Source organism: Cyprinus carpio, chromosome B16, assembly GCF_018340385.1.
Source record: "Cyprinus carpio isolate SPL01 chromosome B16, ASM1834038v1, whole genome shotgun sequence".
In the NCBI taxonomy this organism is placed as follows: Eukaryota; Metazoa; Chordata; class Actinopteri; order Cypriniformes; family Cyprinidae; genus Cyprinus; species Cyprinus carpio.
In genome coordinates, this window is record NC_056612.1 from 9,340,761 (window position 1) to 9,368,142 (window position 27,382).

General features: G+C 36.8%; 1 protein-coding gene across 7 annotated transcripts in view; it reads left to right on the top strand.

The window, feature by feature from the left end:
* Nucleotides 1–146: 146 nt before the first annotated feature.
* The window catches only part of LOC109104707 (POU domain, class 2, transcription factor 2-like), a 57,947-nt gene continuing 30,711 nt past the window's right edge, over nucleotides 147–27,382 (top strand). For 6 of the 7 annotated variants that reach the window (XM_042740563.1, XM_042740567.1, XM_042740569.1 and 3 more), the window contains exon 1: nucleotides 19,080–20,295. In XM_042740563.1, the coding sequence (XP_042596497.1) occupies nucleotides 20,196–20,295 (100 nt within the window). In that variant the 5' untranslated portion in view covers nucleotides 19,080–20,195. Of the gene's footprint in view, nucleotides 211–19,079; nucleotides 20,296–27,382 lie in introns of those variants that run through there. The other variant, XM_042740568.1, reaches the window with a different exon arrangement.

A 27,382-nucleotide genomic window follows, 5' to 3' on the forward strand; every position in this document is an offset into this window, starting at 1 on the left:
TACCCTCCACCCGACCCCCTCACCTTTCGCCCCTAATTTCAAATTCAGGCTCCTCACCAGATTCCCTTTCTGCCCCCCCTCCAACCCCCCAACCAAACCACCCCAAAATATCTGTCCTCTCTCCCCCGTTTTGCTGTGTCCGGCTCTTTTCGGTGTGAGCAGCTCTTGGCGTGACGCAGACCGCCGCGTTCATCTTCGATGGAAACGCTGGTAATGTTGTGTAAACAAACTCACAGCTTCATACATTCGTTCTTTTGCGTATATAGCTACAACTTTTCCATACCATGACGTCATCCTTCTACTTCATTCGCTCTTTCTATGTTTGCCTCTCTAATGTATATTTGTTTGTACTTTATGCCTTTTCTCTGCCGTTATGTTCCATCAAAACGATTCACGCTAAAGTTGTCCCGTCTCGTTTAAACCCGTCCCGGACAGTGGCGGACAGGGTTGTTGCCTGAATTGATTTCTCGCTCGGACCGGGGTTTTCTTTTTATTGATTAGACAGAAATGAATTCATGAGACATCCCTCTCTCTCGGAGTCAGCGCTTCTGCTTGTGTTTCTCTGCATGCTGTAATTGGCGCAGGGCATCGCGGGAATATTTGATTTGATTTTGAACAGCTGAGATCGTCCTGTGAAATATGCATGCCCTCGTGTTTTACAGTCATGCTCCTGCGAACATCTTGCGATGTTCAGATTTGTCGAGGGATAATAAATACACAGCTTTCTGCCACCATCATTGAAGCAAGCTTCTGTTCAGCTTTTTGGCCAGTCATTAACGCTGTTTGTTTTATGCAGACCAAAACGAGCTTATAGCGATTATTATGATAAGGGAGGAATATAAAAGCTACTGTATGTCTTCGAAAGGGGACACAGCTTTATAGACTAATTGTTTCACCTAAACAGTTTTTTTTTCGCCTACCGTTTTGGTGTCACCGAGTGCTATTGTAAGCTAATAGTCCAAATTGCAAGGCTTTATTTTTTAGTTTTTGACGCCCGTTTGAAAATAGATGTTAAAACGTTTTAAAACCCTTCAAGCTTTTTAATGGCTTTGTTGTGATGGTTTGGTAGGCTATTAATATTTCCTTTATTTCTGCCTAATTGATGGCGGTTACGCGCGTATAGGCGTGCATCTTCTGCTTTTTCTCCTGACTTGTGGAAAATTTGGACATGGTGTTTACTCCTTTGGGAAGCTTTGTAATCAATATGGTCGATAATTGTTTGGCGGCCTATTCTTGATAACGACGTTGTAATAATACCATCACGCGGCCTCAGCATCGCCGTCAGTGTCCGCCGCCACACTGAGGGGAAAATCGATGAGCAGACTGAGTTAATTATGAGAAAATCAATTAAGAGGTGGAGATTTGGGCTTTAAAAGGCACCCATCGCGAAGGAAAAGGGACAGGAAAAAAGAAGCCTGGTCACACATTTCTGGGCTCCGTCCTTTCGCTCATCTCGTCTTATTCAAGGTGCGCGAGCGCTTGGTCACTTTCTCCGTGGCTTATGACGCTAAACTAGCCTGCATGTTTGCAATTCTGTCAGCCGACCATAAAACACATTTACAATGCTGTAATGGGGCTATTTCATTCCAGCATATTTTTTAAGATATAACCTGCATATGTTTGGTGATGGCGAGAAGCGCGCGGAGATCCTATTTCCTCGGTACCGACGAACAAACAAACAAACAAACGTGTTTCGATGTGACTATTCACAGTGAACAGTTATTTCTTTCTTTTGTAGATATGGGTTTGTAGAGATGGACAGAAAGGTGGAGACGTTCTCTTATAAGTTGACATAGTGGAGATGGACCATCAAATATTTGAAGAGCCTGATTGAGTGTATATGTGCTCTCACGTTTGATGGCTGAAACACAGGCACGGACACCTTTTATTGGCTTCAGATTAACTAAGAAACGCCACACAGCAACCTCTTCACGGGTGCTGTATCTGAATAGGCTACGATGTCATTAAATCTTCAGGACTCATTATCGATGCCATATCTGGGAGTTAAAACATGATGCAGAAATTGTGAGAACCATTAGGACCTGGTAATCTTTAGTTTAAAAGTTTTGAAATATTAAATGCATTAGTAGCCTAGGCTATGTACTATAGAATTTTCTCATGCAAAAGGTTTTGAAGACGCATATCTCTTTAGGCTATTAAAACAGTGCATAAATCAACACTACATTCTTATTTTAAAAAAGATATTAACTGAAAACCGAATTTACGTGTTATTCAAAATATATCCTCATTTTACCATTAAGGTAGGCTATAACTAAAGAGAAATTACGTTTATATCAACTGAAACATTTCACAAAAGTTATAGCCTAGGCTATTTTCCACGCATTTATTTGTTTTAGTTTTTGAATTACGGTAAATTGAATAATGCAAATCATGAAAATAATCCAGTCAAAATATGCACTATCATGCATATGAACATATCTGATCTGAATAGCCTGATAAACATAACTAGATAAATTTATCCATGTCTGTATTGAGACGATGCGTCCATGGTTTACCTTATATAGAAAATCCAGAGATGTATTTCTATAATTATTGTAGTATTTAGATTCTTAATTATTTAAATAGCCAGATTTCTATCTGAGTGGCATATGCAAATGTTATCTTTGCATATCAAATATTACCGTGCTTGAATTAATGACGATGATTATTGACTAGATTGTTAGTAACAGATATTGTCACGCGTTTTGTAATGTTGTAGCTATGTAATGAGACTTTTTTTTTTACTTAATATGCCAGATTTATTTTAAATAACTAAATAAACCCGAGTTTAACTGATATGCAAATTGCTGAGCAATACATACAACCATAAATCCTTGCAGTTTAGCTTTTATATCCATGTTAATGAATAGCCCTATAAAACGCAAACGAAGTGATATTTATCGAAGAAATGCTTTTTATGCATCAGTTATTTAAATAAAACCATTCATTTCCCTTGAGCTCGTTTTGGGGTAAAACAAAAGTGTCTTGACTTTCCAAAGATGCAGTAGAAATATTACGTAGCCTAGGTTATACAATTTCAAAGAGAAAAAAACTTATTGTTAAAAGGTTACAAAATATAGGCTACTCTTTCATTTAATAACAATGCAGCAATTTCTGTGGAGACAAGAATAAATCTCTCATCAGCAGAATGTTTGTCGTTTATATCAACACTTCAAATAATAACTCTTGCAAAATGATCTGTCTTTGATACCATGCAAATTAATAATTCTATCATCGACATTATATTCATGTCATAACCAAAGTAGTAAAGAGAGAAAAACACACAAATAACAGCGGTTAAAACTGCGGTAAACTCGTTAAGTAAAGACTTTATAACAGAATAAAATATACGAATAATATTATTGTGATCTACTTAAATTTCTACATGAGTTTACTAAGTTTTTATTCACGACTTTATTGATGTTTATTGATGTTTAAGTCGTAGCCTATTTCACCTAAAACTGTCAACTAACAAATCGACAAAAGCTTAATGGCTCTTGTGTGCTGTAAGTACATTACATATAAACATGAAAAAATAATAAATTATACCTTTGTAAGATTTTATTTTAAATGAGTACCTATGTGATATTATTAATATTTCATATTTTGGTTGTTTACTGTTCTATTACAATTACACTGGCCCAAATTCCTTCGTGAGAGAAGGAAGCTTGTATTTTTTCTTGTTATTTTAGGAAATGACTGCTCTTCAGACGGATTCAGACAACATCGGTCGCTCTGTCAGAAGATCATTTATGTCGTCGAAATCGCGACAGTCGTCTTGTTTATATCACTTATTTAAAATGCATACTTTAGTAGCCTATGTTAGAATTATTATTATTGTTATTATTATTATTATAAAAAAGTGCCCCTCAGATATTTAGTGTCCGGTATCAATCTTGGGTTTTTTCATAAGCAGCTGTCAGCGTAACTCACGACCCCGTGGGTCGAAGGCCAAACGACCACCGGTGCAATTAAAACGGACAGAGATGGAGCATTATGGCCCCATCCAATTTTCCTCTTACAAAAGAACAAAACCGCAGGCAGTTTATTTCAAAAATATGATGCTATCAAAAGCATATGACCATACTGATGCTAATACAAAGACCCGTGTCCTCATATTCACAAAATACGAAGTGTTTTACAGAGAACATTTTTTTTTTTAATGTAAGTATTATTCTACTATATATTATTAGCATTAAGGATGTGATCTCTTTTGTATTTTGTTATAGGCCTACTAATTCCTCAGAAATTAATTTACAGAAGGCAGAATAAGTTCTGGTTTATTTTTTGAAAATAATCATTGGTGTGCTGAATAATTAATTTTTCTCGAAATTAAGGCATTTTAGAGAAGTTTCTGTGAAAAGTGTGTCATTTTATAATTCACTTATTTTATTTAGATGACATAAATCAGACATTATTGGCCTTTCCGCATTCACAGCTGTAAAATCCACCTGGCGAAACCTTAATACCAGCAACTAATAAATTGTGGCTGTTGCTGTAACCTTTACAATTGTGACTTTTGCTCCTGGTTTGAATGTGTGGCTGGTCTGGCTGCAGCTCTATTTTGTTGCTGCTCATGTGACTGTTGAAAGAATCAAGATGACCACAATAATACACATAGGGGCACGCACGCGCCGTTTATGAATGTGCGCGTGTGTTTAGAACCCGATGAGACGAGGGGGTCAGAGTTCAAATTCAGCCCCAGACGGACGACCTTGCCCTTATGAATGACCCTGGGGTCATACCAGGATGGGGGAAGGATTCGAAGGGATACAGAAAATGACAGTAGAAGGGGAAAACAGAGAGAGCAGAAGCTAAAGGCAAAGGGTAAAACGATAAATACAGGGCTGGTTATGAAACACACACATTTGTTGTCCCATTTTCTCCATTTTTATTTCCAAATGTATTCTCTATTTGCGTCTGTCACACTTACACAAAAGAAAAGTTAACCTTTGACCCTTATCTTCACCCCAGCTCCAGGGTGTTCTTGTATCCCCAGCTGCTATAGATGAACTCTTCTGTATCTCATATGCACTCACACGCATTTCCACTATAACCCAAGATTGAGGTTTAAACACCTGCAGTTGGCCATGTTCACCTACTGAGGGTTAGTAAAGAATCAGGGCTGATGGCTGCTCTTAAAGCCCCAGCGGGGTGCTGGGGTAGGGGCCACTGGGGCTGATGATAGGGGTGTAGTGTGAGTGGGGCTGCAGTTTCATATGTGACCTGCGCTTGGCAGCAGAGAGCTGGCTGTCCGGCCCATTTAGTTTAGCTACTTATCTTAGCCAATGACCAGGGGAGGATACAGGAGTGAGGGGGAAGACGCAAGCAAGCCTGAGGGTGAGGAAGATGACATGGAAAAGCTCACGAAAATGTCTGTTTGTGTGCTCAAGCTTTTTGCAGTGCTCACAACATGTGCTTTGTTTTTGCAGGTGCTAATTGAAGCATGCTAATCTGTCGTTGCTCCTCTAAATTTCCCATATTTCAGCGTTTTATATCTGTAAAATCTGATTCTGAACACTTTTAAGCTGTCATTTTCTCACCTATTTCTTTGTCTGAATGCCCCTGTCCCCGTACCAATTTAAGCAATTAGATGGGCAGATCCAGAGGTATATCTGTGTGTTCTCTCGCTGAAGGAGAACAGCAGGTTTGGCTGACATTCCCTTTATCTGTCCTGTGCTGGTAGCTAATCAGTCGGCTTTTAACTCGAGATGGGGTGTTTAGTGGGCATTTTCCCTTTGATGGGGGTATTTAGGGTGAATTTTCTTTAAAACTCGAGGTGTTTCAGTTGAAGTGTGGAGGATTTTTTGTTACTTCTTGGTTTCTGGTTTTTAAAATGACATTTTTTTTTGTATTTTTCTGTGTTGGTGTATAGATGGTGACATGCATTGAGGTTGGGTTATGGATAGATCAAACAAAACTCTCACTTATTTATATCAGTAAGAAATCTTAAAGTACTGTGTTTTATTTGATTTTGTTGCTTAATTATTGAGAGTGAAGTAATGAGAATCAAAAGAAGAATATGTAGTAGTAAATTTGCATACTTCTGAAGAAAATATGAAGCTAACAGATGTAATTATATGATGGACAAGATTAAAATTACTGAGAAATTTCTTGTGGATTAAAACGACATCAAATCTTTTCTCTGCACAGAGTGACCTCACTTATCATGAATTGTCTGCCATTAATATAATTTGGGAAGGTATACTGTAATGTTTTATATTGATATTTTGTGTTTTGAGAGGAAAATAAAATAAAATGTCCCAACTCAAGATATGATGTTTACGTAAGACATTCCTGATTAATATACATATGATAAATATACATAATATCAGTTTGTTTTAATGAGAATAATTATATTTCTTCACTTGATTTTCCTTTAACGCTAAAAATTACTTATTATAGCTATTAAAATAGGTTATTTATATTGATAATATTGTTTAGACAAATAACTACACTGGTGTCAAATGTTTGGGGTGAGTAAATTAAAAATAAAGGAAAGAAATTAATACTTCTATTTAGCAAGGATGCATTAAGTCAATCAAAAGTGACTGTAAAGATTTTTTAAAAAAAAAATATCAATTTACAATAAATGTTGTTCTTTTGAACATTTTGTCTATCAAAGAATCCTGAAAATGAAAATGTATCACAGTTTCCACTAAAGTAATTATTATACAGCATAACTGATTTTATTAATAATAATAGTAATAATAAGATAATTTTTTTTGAGCAGCAAATCAGCATATTAGAATGATTTCTGAAGGATCATATCACACTGAAGACATGAATAATGGCTGCTAAAAAAATCAGCTTTGCCATCAAAGGAATAAATTACATTTTAAAATACAAAATTGTAATAGTTACACAATATGATTGTTTTACTGTTTTTGATCAAATTAATGCAGCCTGGGGATAAGATCATTCTTATCAAAAATCTCGACAGTCTCAAACACATTAAAAAACCTTATCAACCCTTAAGCTTTGGATTGGTAGCATAAATAAATATTCAGACAGTTCAGAACTCAACTTCTTCATTAGATATGTTACTCTATCTTCAGATTTCAGATTTTTTTCTTCATATTTTAGAAGATTCTCTGAAATGTTCAAAAATGACTATAAAACATATGTAAACATAACACACACAAATCAGAATGGTGAAATTAAAAATAGACAATAAATTCAAAAATATATGCGTAACAAAAATAAAGATACATTTATGTTATGATGCATATTTAAAATTTCTGCATGCAAAGAAATAATGAGGGAGATGAGAAGACAATGTAAGGAAATACAAGTGTTTCTCATATACTTATATCAGTTGTAGTTTATTCTGCAAGACGACTATGACGAGTAAAAAGCAGGGAGAAAAGATGAAAGTCTAGGCTGACTGACAGGAAAAAGTACCTTACGGTACCAATACAACCACAATGCTCTTTATTAATGCACAGTCTAGTCACTGACAGGGGCTTGGCCTAGACTCTGTTGCCTTCGGATGATCCAGATGTCTTTTATTTATCTCTGCTGTTCAAATAGCAAAGGCTAAAAGATACTCTACACACGTCATCATGTTTAAGAGATGTTTTTGTAACATTGTCTGTTTCTTGTGATTTTCCTGCTGATACTAACTACTGAATGTTTCTTTTGAGGTGGTGTATGAGAGAAAATCTTATATTTTCTCCTTGCTGATTTTTTCCCCCAGCACAAGTCCAGATATTCTGGGTCACTCATTTGTTACAAGGAAGAAAATGACCAAGAAAACAAAACAAACATAAGAAAAGTGCAATGTGAAAGGGTGTGAGGGATGAAGAAAGGGAGAGAGAGAGCTCTGAAAACAAGGCTCTCAGCTGAGAGGGATGAAAGGGACTGGATGCAGACGCTTATTTGAGAAAAATGATCTCTGGATGCTTCCCCTCAGCCCCAAATGCCTCTTTTTCATTTCTTTCTCTCGTTTCACTGTAGGATCAAGAGCACGTAATCTGGGGAAGATTTCTTTGTCCAGATTCATTTATTCGCTGCCTGACCGTCCCAAAATTGCTTAAACATTTGGCCCCAGGGGAATTTGCACTGTTTGTATATTTATATTTTGTATGTTATGCTCATCCCCTAATACCCACAAAACTGCATTAAAATAAGCTTTTTCAAGGGTTTGCTGCATTTAGTTTTTATTGTGGGTCTATCTTTGTATGGAGAAAACCTTTTGCAATCATCTTTGCAGCCCTTTGCAGTGTTGTTTAGAAAATTGAAAATACCATTTTATTAACACCAAGCACAGAACATATTCTTCTGAGAATAGAGAGGTAGAGGAATGGACAGAAGTGAGAGCTGGAGTAGAAAACCATATGTTCCAGCACCATTTATTCTACATTTATAGTTACCATCAGCTTTATTAGCTGTGTTTACATGCATCCTAATAATCTGTTTAGAAATGGATTTGGTGGCTCTGTCGGACTGAAAAGTCTCCATGTAAACACCTCAATCAATTCAACTGAGCTTGATTGGAATTCAGTTTAGATTGTATTAAAAGGGGTGGTGTAGACTTGAAATAATTCAGTCAACAAGAAAAAAAAAAAGAAAAAAAAAGTATGTAAAAGCTTAAATCTGACTATTTTCTATTTTATTTTTCGGATTCAAATATACCGTGCTGTGATGCGTATGTTTGTGTACATTTAAGGTCATGTGAATGTCTGTATGTTTGTTTACTCATGTCTAATATCTTACCATCTGGTCAAAGGATGAGAATAAATATCTTCTTAATATTTGCTACAAAGCTCTTCTAAAATAAAGTTTGAAACAACATGTGTACTCATTGTGATATTATCACATTGATGTTTTGTTTGGAATGTAATGCAAATAAATGCAATGTGTATCGGATTGCAACATTTAGGCTTCATTTAAACAGAACATTCAAAATCTGAAATTGGATTGGATTCACTCTGGTTGAGTGAAAATCGTGTGTGTGTAATTGATGTACAGTGTGTGTATGTGTAGGATATGTTTAAATAGCAGACAATGTATTGTTAAATTTTTCTTGCATTACTTAATTTTGTAGCTATTAAATCTGATTGTGAGGCATAGAAGTAATACATTGGGTAACCCATTTTCTTCAAACACGGCCTGCAAAATGAATAAAGGTTTACATAAATCAGAAAGGGGCAGTCTAAATCTCAGTGGAGGATTCTGCATGCTGTAATATACTGTAAGAGTTTTGCCAAAGCTGTAAGAATTTTTAGAGTGCATTTGTGCATAAAAGTATGCAGTAGAATTTCCTAGTTTTTTTTCATCAGCTGATGAAACCAGTCCAGCAGAATAATGCTACTCCATCATTTATGAATTTTACCGATTATTATTATCTATTATCTATATATATACATATATTACATTTACACCATGTTACTTTTTTTATTTTGGAGAAAAAAGCACTTGCACAAAATCTTCTTCTGTGTCACAATTGGTTAATTCCACACTTTCACATGGTTCTTTTGAAGAAATGGCTTCTTCAGTCCCATCTTCCCATACATGTTGTGCAGAGCTCTTCAACTTTACTCCATTCTCAGCTATTGGACTCTGTAGCTCCTTCACAGTGATCATTGGCCCATCTGTGGCTTTTTTTTCAAATTCTCCTCTGTGTTTGTGCAAAGAGTTTTTTAGGAAGGTTTTGGGTGATTCGTAGTAACTGACACTTCCTTATAGTTGAGCTAACAGTACCCACTGGGATTTGGTCTTAAAGGGTTAATTCACCCAGAAATAAAAATTTAGTCTCTTTTACAAAACAATTGTAAGACTTCAGAAGACTTTGAATATCAGATATATTAGATAGATATATGTTTAGTCCAAACCTTCTGAAGAGACGTGATCACTTTATATAATAAACAGATTTAATTTAGGCCTAGGCTTTTATTCCCATACTAACATTAATCAATGCGCACATCATTTATGGCAAATGGCAAATGAGGTTCATTCTTGTGTGTTACACAGCTTTTTAAGTTTCTATAAGTGTTTTGTTAAGCATTTTAAGCTTCCTTAGAACCAATGATGTTTGTTCTTATCAAGCAGGTAGGCTTCGGTTGATGTTTGCTGATCAATGTAGATATGTGAATAAAAAGTCTCTTCAAAAAATTTGGACTAAACTGCTCAATTCATATAGATCAGTTTTTACAAATCTATACTAATTATATACGATTATACTATACTATAATCTCTCAGGTTTCATTACAAATATCTTCATTTGTGTTCTGAAGATGAACGAAAGTCTTATAGGTTTTGAACAAAATGAGGGTGAGTAAATGATGACAGAATTTACATTTTTGGGTGAACTATACCTATGATATTATGCTTTGGAATGTAGTGGAGTAAAAGTAAAATCAGATACAGATACTTGATACTTGAAAAATACTTAAAGTTCACTTTTACATGTTGTTTGAACATAAATGTATGTGTACACATCCACCCTATAATGATAAAAATCCACCCAGTGCTTTTTTTTCTAATCCCCAATAAAAATTATCACTTTCTCAGATCAGGCTGTTCTGAGATTCTTGGCAGAGTGACGCTGTTCTGCACAGGCCCCTCCCACAAATGTTGACTGACACTAGTGTTTTACCTTAGACCTGCCCTGAGTGAGCTGTAAACAGTCAGCCATTGTTTCGACACCGGAGCAGTAAAATAATGACTCCTAAGCGATTGAGGTGTTCTGTTGTGGGATGTAATAATGAACATAGCAGTCATCATTTACTCCCGACATCTGAGCCATTGATGACACAGTGGATGATCTTACCTTTGTTTTTTTAAGGGAATGCACTCAACAATCTACCTAAATGTGTCTATGTTCACGCTAATCATTCATGATCCAGCTTCACCTACAGAAGAAGTGAGTATAAGTTTTTTTTTTTTTTTTTTATGAATGTTTGTAAATCGCCTTTCATAATAATGTGTTAGTTAGCAAGTTCCGTGACTAAAGTTTGCAGTCTCATGCACTCTAAAAATGGCTGGGTTATTTTTAACCCAGCCATTTTTAGAGTGTGAGAACGCTTGTAACCCCACAGAAGAGAGGGGCGGGGTGAGCAGACCTCATTAGTATTTAAAGGGACATGCACCGAAACAGGCCATTGTCAACAGACAAGGTAAAAAGGGTGTTGTTTTACACTACCATTGAGAAATTTTAACCAAAGTATGTTATAGACTTTTCATTAAGACCCTAAAGAATTATATCAACTTGTGGAAAATGGGCATCCGATGACCCCTTTAAGTAAAATACTTTGCTCGGTCCACCTCTGGTTCCACAAAAGTAAGAAAGTCACACGTGTTCAAAACAACAAAACATGTGGGTGTTTAAATGTTGACAGAATTTTCATTTTTGGACTAACTAGTCCTTTAATTTTTACAACCACCCTTCAGAACAAGAATATGTCTTTATCTGGTATGCTGTAACGATTTTAATAAGCATAAGAATGAGTATAATTTCATTTTGTCATTATTTAATTTAATTGTTTATTTTTAGATACATAATTAGAACTGTGCTTAAATGTTGCATTTGTGAAGTGTGATTAATGGCTTGAATACTTCATCCAAACACTCGGAGCCGCAGAGAGATGTATGGTTGACAACAAGGAAATTAGCCTTAACTGACATCAATCCCACAAGTGTTTGTTTGGATTTGCGCACTCGTGTTTGCACATCTTCTCAATCAATAGGTTAATTGCAGCTTTGTCAGTGTGTGTGAGTATGTGATTAGTTGTATGTTCAGCAATTGACAAGCTGTGGGATTTTTTATTGATTGCCTTCAACAATGAACAAGACAAGAGAGAGAGACTGTGGGTGGTGTTGATTGATTGACCCCAAATTAGCCCCTTCTTTCCATCTTCCTCCCTCAGTCAGAGTACAGAGTCATTCAGGACCCCATCAAAGCACTATAAGAACGTAGATTAAATAAAGAGCTTTTGACTAGAGACATTCTGCAAATAAATCACTTAAATATAATTAGTAAAACGTTATGTTGCATCGATCATGACAAACTATTACAGCAAGCCAGACCATATTGTTTTTGTTATTTAATTGAATAATAAGTCAAATCTTTCTAATCATTTCTTTTCTGCACTCTTTCTCACGTACTCACTTGTGCTCTCACCCCGTAAGCCCTCTCATGACTCCCGTTAAACATTTCTTCACCTCTTAATTGTTTTGACGGAAGCAACTGGCATCCTCATTAGAGCTCATTGATTTTCTGGTTGTTAGTGCATTGATTTTGAAACTTCCCATTGATCTCGGGTTTAAATCTCTCTGCCGTTCACTCTCTCGTTCCTACATATGGACTGTTTATCCACACGCAACAGCACTAAAATGGAAGTGATGAGTCAATAGAGGGATGGACAGATAAATAGATAAACAGAAAATTTATAGAATAATCCACATCTGCCAGCTCATAGGATCCCAAAGAAGGAATTAGAAATAGTCAGTGAGATGGAAAGGAAGGTGATGGGATATCTTTATAAAGAAAAAGAACTTGCTTTTTCTCTTTATTTTCTGAGTGATTGGACACAGCTGAGGGTTACCACTGATGAAAAGGCTGAGAGACCTTTCCTGACCAAATGTGAGAGTGTGGCCTGTGTCTTCTCTAAAATAGTGTGTATTCATGGGGAATAGAACTGATCTTGTCCATTTGCCGTGATGTGTGCTCAGTCACAGTAGAGTGAGAGAATCCCACCTTTTTTCCCAGCCTTCTTCAGAAGTGCCGTTATGAGGATTTTCATCTAGTTTGGAATGAGAATAGGGGTAATGTAATTGAATTCTACTTTTTCTTTTCTTTTCCACACGGAAGCAATGCAATGTTATTCTTGTTTGCTGGAACTGTCATACATCACCTGTCAACTCTGTGTCCTTGCTTGTCTTTATGGTTGCTGATTTCTATTTCAAATTCCAAATACCATACACACAGTCTCTCTATATGATCTGTTTGAATTTTCTATATGATCCTCATAATCGTTTATTCTTCAGCCCCCACAATCCTCACTGCTCCATGCTGTCATCTCGAACACAAGTCTCATTCTTTTGTTGCCATCTGACTATTCTCTTATTCATTTAGGTTTGTGAATGACTAGTGCTGGGTAGATTACTTACTAAGTGTAGTCCGTTGCTGATTCCAAATTACATGACAAAAAAATTGTAGTTAGTAATGTAGTTCATTACATTGAACATTTTAGGTAATATAATCCAACTAATTTTTGATTACTATTACTTTTGACCTAACTAGTTGATTGAATCACATTGATTTAAATATGATGCTTTTGTACAATATTGATAAAAATGCAAACAAAATATATTTAATTTGTTGATATAAACAACATGAAGTGCATTAACCATTACATTAAGATTTCCAAAACTGGGGTTTGTGAGTTTATTGAAAAGCTAATATTTAATGAAATCATAAAAATGTAAAAATAAAATATGTAATTTTGAAATAACAACACTGAAATAAAACACTTGCTAAAAAGATGAAATATTTTCTTTTACCTGCATTTCATGGTGTGACCATTAACTAAAGTCAGAGAATCGTGGACCTGTGAATAAATTTTGTTAAATTATTATAGCATATTATTTTATTCAAAAATAGTATTTTACTACTTTACACTAAGTGATTGTTTACCAAATTAAATACTAAAATGCCTATTAAATAATAAAAATGCCTATTTTAAACATAATGGCTGTTTATTAATAGTTATAAAGCATTTTATTCTACATGACCGTATTCTACATCCTTGATCCTAACCAATACCTAAACTTAACAACTACTATACTAACTATTAATAAGCAGCAAATTAGGAGTTTTTTGAGGCAAAAGTCGTAGTTAATTGTTTGTTAATAGCGAGAATTGGACTGTGATTTTAAAAAGGTTTTATGGGTTTATTTTTTATTGTGTCTTTTTCTTACATGCCACTGACCCATGTATTTGTTCATTAATGTATTTATTTCTCTTCTTTTGTGTTTGTTCTGTGGCTGGTTCTCCATTGTGGCCAGATTCCCATTTGCTTCTGACCAATGAGTTAGCAGCACCTGCTGTGTCCTAGAGAGAGAAAGAGAGCGAGGGAGAGGGAGAAAGAGAGAAAGAGGAAATCGATAGGAGAAGTGATGAGGAAGGGAGGTGTAGATTAACGTCTGGAGGCCTTGGGTCTGGGGGGGTTCGTGGGGGGCTGCCTCAGGACTTAGCCATGAGGCTGGAGCTCTCCTCAGTAAATCTCTCTGTACGCCACAGGAGCTAAAGCACCCCTAAATTATATATCCGCTGAAAAACATAAAAGTGATGCAGTCAAAAGTAAAAAGAAATGAGGAAATCAAATTTAGGGCCTCGGTCCTGATCAATGTTCCAACATTTCCTTCAAGCGGCTGTTGCGAAATGCTCTGTATCTTTTCTTGTATTGCAACAATACTAAGAATCACAAGTTGTCGAAGGAGTATATTGTGGGAACACATGAGCACTGCCGCACTGCTGAGGATAATAAATATATCTAATAAATATCATTATTTTTGGACCAATCTCCCACAATAAAAGAGGAGCAGTGAGGGATGGCACCAGGGACCGGCTGGGATATTGGCAATATATCAGCATTGATTATTGAGAGTACTGACAGAGACAGAGAAGGAGAAAAGGGGAGAGGGAGTTCATAAAAACTAATAAAAGAGACAACGAGTGAGGAAGGAACAGAGGCTTTAGATGGATCTGCTTTTCTGCTCTAAAATAAAAGCAAAAAAATATGTGTGTGTGTGGAAGATTGTCCATCTGTTTGTATGTACAAGACATAAATGTGCATGTTCACTTTTACTAACACTAAAATTGGTGGAAGAAATGTGAAACTATATTAGATAATTATGAAATATTCAGTGTTTGTGGCGAAATGTGTCACATAGAATCTTTTAATTAAGGCAGCAACGGTTTCTGAGCTCTTTGAATGTGTCTGTACGCATGACCGAATGAAAGAGAGAGCGAGATGAAAGAAACGCAATGTGCTGCTGGATGTAGCACTGAGATATTATTGATCAGACTACCATATTGTTGATGAAAAAGAATCTAATCTGACTTGCTCATCTGTCAACGTGGAATCATTGTTTAGCAGCAGCCATCACAAACACACATATAAAACTGCTTATTCTGTGCTTCTTCATTCCTACATACAGTCTCACAGCCTGCTCTTTTGCTCCATTATATTAATCATACTTTCCACTCTGCTATATGTCTCTGTCTGAATAATGTGTGTTATAGCCTAAGAGAATTTATTATTTCCTGTGCACATAAGCATGGAATATTTCTGCGGTTGTCAAGACATGACAGTTTAATCATCAATAACAAACACAGTGGCATTAATCATGTATGCATTTCATTTCTCGCTCATGTGGAGTCATTTGAAGATCTCCGCACTAAAGCTGTCACCTCTCTCTGTTAGACAGGCAGTTGCTAACAGCAAACTGTGTTTTAAGGATTCTTGCGATCTCATCTGAATAATTCATATGAGTTGAAGCAATAATCAAAATGACAGGCAACTGTTTTATCAGTTTTCAGCACTGTGTGGAAAAATCACATGCTGCTATACTCTTGGGGGAAAAAAGGTTCTTTAATGGCATCTGTAGTTCCATGAGGAAGCTTTAACATCAATGGAACCTTTCCAGTGCACAAAGGCTTATTAATAGTGGAAAAAGTTTCTTTAGAATACTTAAAAATGTTCTTCAAACTAAGTAAAATGGCTATTTAAAGAGCTGTTCACTGAAATGGTTATTTTATTGCATTTCTGCAGAAAACAAAAAAGAACCTTTATTTATAAGAGTATATGCTACCAAAGAGTTTTTCTTGGTTAGGTTTTTAATAAAACTGCTTGTGTTCAAGATGCATATGATAATTGGATTGCTATGTAGAAATTGTAATTGTGTGATATTAAAGAAATATTCACGCAAAAAAGAAAATCATCATCTTTAGCCCCTTCACAGTAATTCCAGTAAATTCCGGTAAAATTACCGGAACAACTTTACCGGTAAATACAAAAATGCGGTGTTCACACTGTCAAAAACTGGTAAAGCACCATTCACATCAGTTTCAAAATACTTTTTTGTGTATACTTTTTTTATATATAATTGTTGTTGATGTTTTAATTTTTCTGTCAGATGTTCACATTCATGCAGCTGCTTTTGGCCCAGGGACATCGTATAAGACGACTTTAGACATTTCTTTGACTTCCGCAAACAATGCGTCATCTTATTATGATTGGCCCATAATAAAAGTCTTAGGTCAGCTGTTTTGAACTTGTACATGCTCATACCGGTAAGTTGCCAGAATGAATTTACCTGTATTTTTGAAAAGGTCCTCTTAACAGTAATTTACCAGTAAAGACCATGTGTGAAAGGGAATTTTCACTCTCATCATCTTTAAAACTTGTTGAAATTGGCTTCATCTGTGGAACACAAAAATATTTTAAAAAATGTACTTTTTGTACATAAAGTAAAAGTTAACTACAACATTGGACCCCATTTACTTTGATTGTATGCATGGGCAAAAGAAGTCATACAGGTTTGGAACGACATAAGCGTGTAAAATAAGGGTGAAAATGGGATAAAATAACTATTTTGTGTTTCCCCAAAGAAACTTACAGTGAACAAGTCTTAAGATAACCATTTTTTTTTCTTAGTTTGAAATATATTTTTTATTCCAAAGACCCTTTTCCCTGGATGTTAAAGCTTCTTCATGGAACCTTTATTTTTAAGAGTGTATTACTCCAGGAAGTCAACATAAACAGGAACAATGGCTAGGTACTGTATGTGCGGACGAGGAGAGCACAGCTAGGAAGGAGGTGTTAGCTCCCTATCCTTCCAAAACCATCTTATTTTCCTCTCCCTCAATTTCGCACTCTCTCTTTCCATCCAGTCCCTCTCTCCTTCTCTTAGATGTGCACAACCACACTATATTCTACAAGAAATAATTGCTTTTGTCTGAAAGGAGTACTGGAGGGAGGGGCCCGAGCGCCCCGTTACCTCAGCACGTCGAGGGGGTACGCGAGGGACAACCGGTCACTGCTTTTCATCTCTTTCACTTGACCTGTGGATGTCATCTGTCAATAGCGAGATGCAAGAGAAGGACAGGGACAATGAAACACATCCTTCTATTGAACAAAATAAAGAGGAAACGTGTTTTGTTGCAGATGGAGAGACCCCCCAAAATTGAACACAACAAACAACTACAACAAAAGACATAATCATATTATTTTTATTACTATTATAAAATGACACATCATTATTTGTGGCTGCATAGAAGAAGATTTTGAAATGATTTTATTAGCAACATCTGTTCGCATCTCGGTCATTCCCAAGACTTGTGAGCCTGAGCTCACCGAGAGTTTTGCTGCCTAGTGGAATCGATTTACTCCTATCGATTGGAGTGTTTAGTGTATAGATTTTTCTATTTAAAAATCTATATTGACAATAATCTTCTGTGTAAGTGTGCCGCAGCATGGTTTGTAATTGACAGAACGTGATGAATTGGCGGTAGGAGAGAGGAGCAGCGAGTGCTCGCTGATTAAGGCCCCCGGGAGGTTTTGCTGGCACAACGAGATTTCCGAGCACAGTGTTTCCCAACCCTGCTCTTGGAGGGCCCCCCAATTGTACACATTTTGGATGTCTCCCTCATCTGGCACACCCATTTCTGGCCTTTCAGAATTATACTGATCAGCTGATGGGTATAATCAGGTGTTTGATTTGGGAGACATCCTGAATGTGTCCTGTTGGGGTGCTCCAAGAGCAGAATTGAGAAACTGTGAGTAGCACACAGACTCTCTTGAAATCAGCCTGTTTCGCTTCTGCTGTTGTTCTTCACATCATATTGGTAAACAATGTTTATTGACAAATACAAATATAATAGTGTTTTAGTATTTTACTGATGAGCTGATGATCAGGTGCTTGATTTGAAGACATCTTGAATATGTTCTGTTTGGGGCCCGGACAGATTTGGGAAACAATGTGGTCCACACCGGCTCTCTTGAGATCAGCCCGTTTTGTTTCTGCTGTTGTTCTTCACATCATGTTGGTAAAATGGTTATTGACGAATAAAACTGCAACAGCCTGTGTGACTTATTAAGAGATTCTCAGGTGTGTCCAAGAACATTTACACTCTATATTTCTATGCATTTCTGCATAATCTGATATTTATCAAAATTTGGTTGATTTTCATTTATGTCAGTAATGAGCAGATTAAGCCAACATTACAGTTTAGAACAACTCACATGTGGTTTTATTAATTTAGACAGTTGGTACACGTGAATACCTCATTTGGAATAACCAAAAAGTCCAAACAAAAGGATAAAAGTTACATAAATCTGGGTAATATTAAATACATTGAAGAAACACATTTTAGAATTAGACTCATTTTTTACCTACTATCAAGGCATAATGATTAAAAAAAAACATGGCATGGCCAATATTTATTGTGCACTTGTTTATTAAGCATATGAATGGTGGTAAATGAGTTAACTAAAATGATAGTTCACATAATTAACTCACTATGATGTTCCAAATATGATTTTCTTTCTTTTCGGGAGCACAAAGGAAGGTATTAAAAATAATACCTTGCCTGGGTATTTTTCAGTACAAAAAGTCAATAACAAAGGACAAAGAAAAGCATAAATGAATGACATGAACATGATTATGTCAAAAATCTTAGAGATAAAAGATGTTGTCAAATGACTAAAATGCAATGTGATGGCAAGAGTGAGTGTAAAATAAATAAAATATTACCAGCAAATAAAACTTAATCTTAAAATGGTATGCATGTAAACATTGTCATTGAGGGAAAGCCTTTCTTTTTTTGTATTAAGTATGAATAAGCTAGTTTTGCTCGCTATATTAAAGTGTCGTGATGTTTATACCCTTATAATCTACATTAGATCAATAAGTGTTGCTGGAAAGAGATGTTCGTAGCTGTGATTTTACCTTTCAGCGAGGCGAGCACAGGGTGAGAGAGAGAGAAATGGGGGGGGGGGGGGGGGTGGGGGGTGATGTGAGAGTTGTAACGGCTCCGCTCGCGCTTCAATGTTGCGGACAGCGTGGTGGATTCAGAGCGTAGGGAGGAGAGCGTGCACGAATGAGCTATTGGGGTTCCCAAATAACGGGAACAGGCAGACAGACCAAAACACGCAGGCGGATGGACGGAAATATAGGCAAGTGATCTTAAAAACCAGCGACGTAACGAGCTCTTTTCCCATTGATGTTTTCGTGCTTTATTTATTTGTTTGCCTTATTTAGTCATGTATCGATTGATTGCGTTTTAATTAGCCTACTGGCGTGTGACAAGGTGCGTGGGAGGAGGGGCGAATCCGACGGACACGTTGAGTTGCCTTATTTTTCTATAGATTTTTAATTTCAATGAGCAAAAATAAGCAGACGGTTTTAACCACGTTTAGTGACTAAATGAATGTGTAGCCTGTAGCTGCTAGAACAAGGAAGAGAGCTATAGAAGAGCTAGACCAAATAAATTCACCAAAAAATGCACCACATATCCAAGTAATAACAGTATCCGCTGTCTTTTATACGTTATACAGTCAGGGTGTGAAATCTTTTTCTTTTTCTTTATTAGAACAAATGCAGAACCGTCAGTTTATTTCACAAGCAGATAACCAAAGTTAAAGCGACTGCGACCAGGCCAGCTGAACATACAGTGGTCAGTGTCGACGAGGACAGAAACACTTCAGTTTACAACGGGAGATATATGCATTTATAGACGTTCGCAAACATTGTAAATATATGCCTTTGAGTGACAGAAGCATATATGTTCGGCAAGCAGATCGAACAGTTATACCAAATACTGTAGCTGAATACCAAAACGAATAGACAAACGTGAAAGTAATAGTAAAATAACCCACGTTTGTCTTGTTTTAATCCGTCTATCCGCCTGTGTGCGCGCGCTGGGAAAATACAGTCGGGCTGCGCGCGTCTGCGTATCTATGCATGTAGATCAAAAGTAAACTACAAGCGAAAAAGGAAAGGGTTTTTATTTAAAAAATGTAACTGGGAAACCCACGCATAAACGCAATTTTATTAATAACAAGGTATTGTGTCAAAAGCGCCTGGAACCAAAGTGAGATAAAGCATCTTGCCACAACTGCTAAAATTGCAAAGAAAAATCAACAGCAAAAAGAACATCTGATAAGAAGCAGACAAGAAGACGGATCATGTTTGTTCCTTTGCCGGTGCCGTTTGTCTTGCCGAGAACTGCCTCTGATCTCCACGCCTGGCGCCTCAAGTCCCCGCTGGCTCTGCGCTCTCACTCCGGTAAGGCTTTCTTCCAGAGCAACCACCCTTTCTTTCTTCTAACACCGAATCCGGTGACCGCGCTCAGTGGCCTAATCCCCGTATCCATCGTGTGAATGAAACATCCTCATTTTCCATTTTCTGTTTGTGCCGCGCGCGCTTTCCGCCCTTTCCAACCTTTCAGTTTAGTCCAGCCGACGCGAGTCAAGTTTGTCTATAGCAAATCTAGCACGGCGCTATGGCTCCTCAAAATGCAGTTCAGGTCGGGTTTGTTTTGTCAAGGTGTTTACTAAATATATTCCAGTCTCGTTGGGCTTAGTTTCTTCAGGGCTCCGCATCCGTCCGTCTCCTCCTCTCGCCTCTGCCTCTGCCTCCGTCTCCCCCGAACTAAACTCGCGGTGAGCTGGGAATATTCATGCCAACTTATCGATCTCCGCAGGATCGATTCCGGGGCCGGCGGATCGAGGGGAGAGAGGAGAGAATCAGAGCAGCTACAGAGAACAGAGAAACGAGCATTTGTGCTATTTAAACATCTTATGTTTGGCTCACAAATACAGATGTATAGTGTGATGGTCAGGTAGATGTAGTTGCACGTGTGATCGGCTATAAACGCTTTGAATAGATGATCACATACATATATGTGTATAATGTGATTTGCACCTCGTCTTTTGTAGTAAGAGACGGAGAAAGGCAAACGACGACTGTTTTAACTATTATTTTCATTGCGGGAACTTGCCGGTTGCTCGGTGTCTACATAAAGATGAAAACACAAGGAAGCGGGGATGGAGAAAGGAGGGCGGGGGTGGAGTAGGAGGAGATGGGTGTAGTCTGAATTGAGGAGGCATAACTGCATAAGCAAGCTGCTCTTATGTTTACTGAGAATGTGACGTCTGAGAATACAATGCAATTGTTCAGTAATTTAATACAGAAACTGTTTTCTGTATCATTTATGCAGAGGTTATTTTGTATTATTTTATATAACGCTTATATGGGTTATATGTTGGAAAATATACATGCCATTTGGTGTAAAATGTTATGCTTTAAGTATTCTGTTAACAGCATTTTTATAATTGTTTTATAGTTACTTTTCATTCTCTTGTAATAAGCACATTAACTGAGGGATTGCATCAAATATTTGGAACAAGATACAGTTCCCCTTATAAATTTAGTTGAATTTCAGTCTAAAATCAAAGTTATTTGCATACGGGACCTTTTCCCTATATTATGGTATAAAAACCAAGTTGGTACTTAAAAGTTCCTCAGACATTACTTTTGTTCATTTTTATGTGTTCAGAAAGTGTAAAGTGGCAATTGAAAGTGTTGCATTTATTCAGACTTTTTTTGCAACCTTATTTTACCTAGTGGGATTGCATTGTTCTGTGTGGTTTTACCAATTCAGAATTTGCATAATTCAGTCTTACAGGTTTTCTTGTGCTTTGGGACTGAAGAAGGATGCAGGATGATAAAGGGGAAGGATAATGAGCCTCTTCCCCTCAGAGATTAACAGGGCCAAGGGAGAGGAGGAGGAGTATCATGCCCCTTTCCCTGAAAAATAGCGAGTGTCAAAAGAAGATAAAAAAAAGAAGGCAGAAAAAAGAAAAAGCTGTGGACCACTAAAGGAAAGTAGGTGCAGATGACAGTGAAAAATGGGAACGAGTATGGAAAACCGAGTTTGAGCGGGAGAGGTGATCTTGAGCCCTAGGCACAGCTTATATGGACACAGTCGTCTAGCTCATTAGGTGTGAATGATAAGCAAGGCTGTAAACTTTGTTGTTTAGATCTACATACTTGGCACCTATTTCACACAAGTGGGTGAATGGCAAATCTGATTAATAATTTCCAAAAACTGAAATCATTTTGACTAAACGTTTATGTAAAGTCAATTAAACCTCAACAAAACTGAAAGCAGCAGTCCTTCATTTTATGCTGTCAAATACCATTATGGCCAGCAGAAATATGCATATCTCATCGAAGCTTCTTAATCACCATTAGAGAGAGCAGAACCTATTAACTATGATCCAGTTACTAATATATGCAGCTATTACACCCTATTCCCATTAGATAACGGATATAGACATGGACAGATGCAGAGATAGAGATAATCAAGACCTATTCTTGTAAGTGGTCTCTGGAATTATTGCCATTAATGGCTCCATTAAAGTTTTATGTGTGTTATAGTAACAGGCAGATCCTGGAGGATGAGAGAATATTGACTGAGAGAGAAAAAAAGTGAACATTAAGCAACATTCTGCTTTGCATGACTTATGAACCAAGGAAAATCTGTCCTATCTGTTCTTACTGATTTCAACAGAGAGAAAGAAGAACTACTATATATTTGATTGATTAGGATAAAATGACTTTAAAAGTACTGAAAGATAATTGTCTCATTGTCATAATGACAGCTGACAGGGTCAGAAATGGAATCCATATATTTTTGTAGCTATTTATTTATTTATTTTTGGTAGCTTTGTGTGAGCGAATGTGAGAGAAAGTGTTTTTATAGATCAGGGCAAGTCCTGGTGTTAAGATGATTGGCAATGACAAAATGTCAGCTTGGGTTTGTTAGTAACATAATGGGGAATCAGTAGATATAAGGAAGATGTCAATACAGAATGTTCTACTGCATTTCACTCTCTCTCTCTCTCTCTCTCTCTCTCCTCTCTCTCCTCTCTCTCTCTCTCTCTCACTCTTCCACCCTCTCTTGCTCTGATTGATATGCCGTGTCGTCATGATTTTCGTTTAGTGACAGTACTCCCACGGGTCTTTTAGTTGTACTGTTAGTTTCAGCAGAGCAGAAATGTGTTTGCATCTGTGTGGGTTGACCTTCTGTGGTGTATTAACACTGACAGCACCCTTTCCCTCATTAGTACTGGAAGACGCGGCTTTTCACTCTGTAAGAAATTCCCAAGAGTTCTTTCCTCCCAGTGACCATTACAAGCACACACACATTGTGTCTTTATACAACCAGAAAGACATTACACATCTTGAGTCTGCTCTGCAAACTGATGATGAAGATTTTAGACTGAACTCTCTGTCACACAGAAAGTTTAAAGATACTTACAAGAGCTTGCAATTTGATCCTCAAATATTCAAAAACTGCTAAAAAATAATTCAACCAAAAACACCAACTATTCCCTCAACCTTTCATGCACTAAAATGTAAACCTTAAGAAATTTAGATCTGCATTTTTTTACCAACTGTGTGCTTAATAAGCCATATGTAAACCTTAACTGTGTTCTTTTATCAGTTTCTAAACATAAACAGTTTAAAAAATTCAAGTTTTAAATTTGTGTGAACTTTGTTTTGTTGTATTGTCAGGTTTTTATAATGAATTTAATAGAAAAATTGTTGTGGATGTAAATTTACTCATTGACATAATGACAAACAAAGTAACAGGCTGCGTTGCAATTTTGAGTAGTGAATTTTGAATGTTCTTCTTTCTTAAACACATTTGCATATGGAACTGTTATTGGTTCTGTCTTTCTTTTACATAATTATTTACTTACAACCACATTTAAAGGTCATTTGCACAGTTTACACAAAAACATGCATTATGTAAGATGCAATGAAAAATGTTTTTTACTTAAGCGCCACGTGTTGAGAATGCCGTGCCATGCGGGGGACACTGCAAAAGACATGAAACTTCAGTGCAATGATCAAACATGGGCATCTAGCTTAATGTTTACATAGAAAGACAATGGAAAAGTAGACTGCAGTATTTTGGGTGAATGGCTCTCTACACCAGTGTTTCCCTGTTCCTGGAGGCACACTAGCAGTATACGTTTTGGATGTCTCCATTATTTGACCCACCCATATCGGGTTTTAAAGTCTCTATAAATGAGCTGATGTGTAAAATCAGGTGTTTTTGATTAGAAAGAGCTTCTCCTTCAGGAAATGCAAATCTTTTCGTTATTATACTGTCTTTCTACATCGTTTTTTCATTTTCTCATACAAAAACACTCTTTGGAGGTGTTGGTGGCTACATGATGGCGCAAAAGTAGGTGAAGTGTTCAGACAGGCCCTTAATCAACACATCTGTGTGAGACGGCACCTGGTCAATACACCCCCTACCAGTACAGCAGCACTCACACAGATTCAGCGCTGCTGTGTTAATTTAGTGTGATTATCTGGCTGCACATGTGTATTTGTATGTGTATGTTCACATGTGAGGAGAGAAAGAGAGAGACATTATTATCATAGAAAGATTTATTCACCTCAGACACACAGAACTGTTGTGTGTGTAGATAGATGGAGAGATTGGGACTAGAATGAAAGATAAGCGTAAATAGACATGAATGAATGTGTTGATATTTGACATGGCAGGTGCATAGTGGCTTTACTGACAAATGGATGTAATGAGAGAAATTTAGATTAGCTTGTGGGGTAAACAGATGGATTGACACAGAATTATGCCACTTTTTAAAATCTGGCTCCTGCTTTGACTCTATAAGGTGAAAAATGGACATAAACTAGTGTCATTTGTCCTCTCAGCAGCTGCTGCTGTGTGTGTGTTGATCATAGAGATGTGTAATAAAAGCTTGCTCTTTGATTATGTCCTTCACTCCTCATGAACAAGCTCAAGACCTAAATCTGTTCTCTTCCTCCAATTCATTTAAGATTTATAGCGTTCAAGGTCTCTCGTTCACATGTAGGGCTTAGTGAATGTTTTTAAGGGCTTTCCCCCCTTTCTTTTCATGGTCGAAAGGTGTTCTGGTGACATGTTTTGATTAATATGCCAATTAGTTTATTAGTTATTAATAATTCATTTTGGGAATTCATTCATATTGTATGATAATGATGTTTCTTATCTAAATTATATGATCTTATAGATACAATTTGATTTAGATTAAATTAGTGGTCTACTGTTGCAGTGTAAACTTATGCGTATATAATATGCAGCATTTCTGACTGGATGCTTTTGAGTAAATAATAGTACATAAACATCCGTAAAATGTTTACCTTATATCATTCCAAATCTGTATGACTTTCCTTCTTCTGTGTAAGACAAAGAAGAAAATTTGAAGAATGTTGTTAACCAAAACGTTATGGACTTGACTCATTGAAAACAAAACCCCCACTAAAACCTTTCTCTGAAAATCTTCTGTTTTATGTTCCACAGAGGAAAGAAGTCATAGAGTTTAGAAACAACATGATGATGTTTCATTTGGGTGAACTGTCCCTTTAATGCTTGTAAAACTGTATTATCTTTTAAAATTAGGTAAGATAAATGCAGTTTTACCCCAAACAGGGCACTTACAACCACACTGTATTTTTAACTGACAACACAAGCCGAAACCACCAGCCACCTACCCGTACAAATCTTGTAATTGGCCACATGCTGCCTTGAGTGACAAGTATGATCATCAATCAAATTAAGATGGAGAGAGGGGAGGGATGGAGCCCGAATCCCCAGACAGCCTGCTGTTAACAGGGTTTCCTTCAATCCGGGTTTATCGATCAATACGTGGCTTGCCAATTTGTACTCTGCACCTGAGTACATAAAATGCCTATTGCATCAGATTACTCGAAGTTTATATCCATTATGCAGCATGTTCTCATCACTTCTATGAGAGCAAATTGTTTCCATTCACTCGCAATAGCATTAAAACAGAGCAGCAGAATACTGAGACATTTTGCCTTTAATTTGACAGCCTTACTCATACATGCTTTGATGGGATAATTGTATTCCCTGAAAGCAATTTGTACTGAGAGTTTATTACCATCAGCGCATATAAGCTCGGTTGGTGTCCGGCATTTGATGATGCAGATGGGCATTAAACCAGGAATGCTGGAGGGATCACGGCTGAATGACTGCGTTTTCTGTGGAATGCATCTGAGGTGACGTACAATGAAGGAGCTTAGGCAACATAGCAGAAGTGATTATGGTTGTAAAAATACATTGAACTGCAGATTTTATGAGGAATTATTTTATGGCTCTCTGAAATATTCAGTTCTGATGTTGCTCATGGTATTCAGTGCTCTGATATTTCGTAATGTTCACCATTGCCTGTGGCAACACTGTATATCAGACCGGTTAACTGAAACCGCCACTACTTTCATGTCACCGCAACTTTTCTCCTTTCATACAAATGCAGTTGGCACCGTCTTGCGTTTTAGTTATCGATTGTAGTAAAAATGGTCTTAGCAAACTTAAACTTAAATTGATAGTTGCTCACCCTCATGTTGTTCCAAAATTGTTTAACTTACTTTCTTCTGTGGAACATATAAGATCTTCTGAGAACTGTGCATTTTTTTCTCTATACAATGGAAGTCAATGGTAACCAAAATGGTTTGAGGTTACACATTATTTTACAATGTTACACTTGTTACAGTGTAATTATACATTGAGTTCTGGGTAATATTATGAACAACATGTACTATAAGGATAGGGTTAGGGTTAGGATTTGTTTTAGGGTTCTTGCATTATGCATAGTTTATTGTTATTACTTTAATAAGTAAATTTAGCATGTAAACAAGGACTCTAAAAAGTGTTACCCAGTTTGGTTACATTCTTCAAAAGATCTTCTTTTGTGCTCCTCATAATAAAGCAAGAAATATCAGAATTTCCAATTTTGTGTGAACTAAGGTTAGTAAACATTAATAATACTGTAATATAGTTTCATTGTTCGTCTCGTAGCGGGGCTGATTGTTTTGTACGTGGAAGTGGATCATTTCATTTTTTCCTTAGTGGAAGCTACAAGGTACTATGTTTAGGTAACATTGTGAAATAATTTCAAATCAATTGAGTATTTTATATTATTATTATTTGACTTATTTTTGTTTATTTTATTGCTGAATGGTCTCCTTGTCTCCCCTGTCTGTAGCCTACATTATCCCTTACTAACATGTCTATTCCAGACAATAATGTGATTTTTAAATCGTATCCCTCACAAATGCAGTCTGACCTGTTTGTCTGTTCTCCACGTATTGTTGTGATGTTACAGTGCGGGATGTTTCTTTATAAAGGCTTATCTTCTACCGCCTGTCCTTCTCTCTGTATCTCTTGCTCTCTCTCCTCCAGTCCTGGTGTGGCATGATGGAGGGATTTTTAAGGAGAATTTTTTTCCGTGTTCATTGGACGTTGATGAGCTCCTCTGTCTGTCGCTGC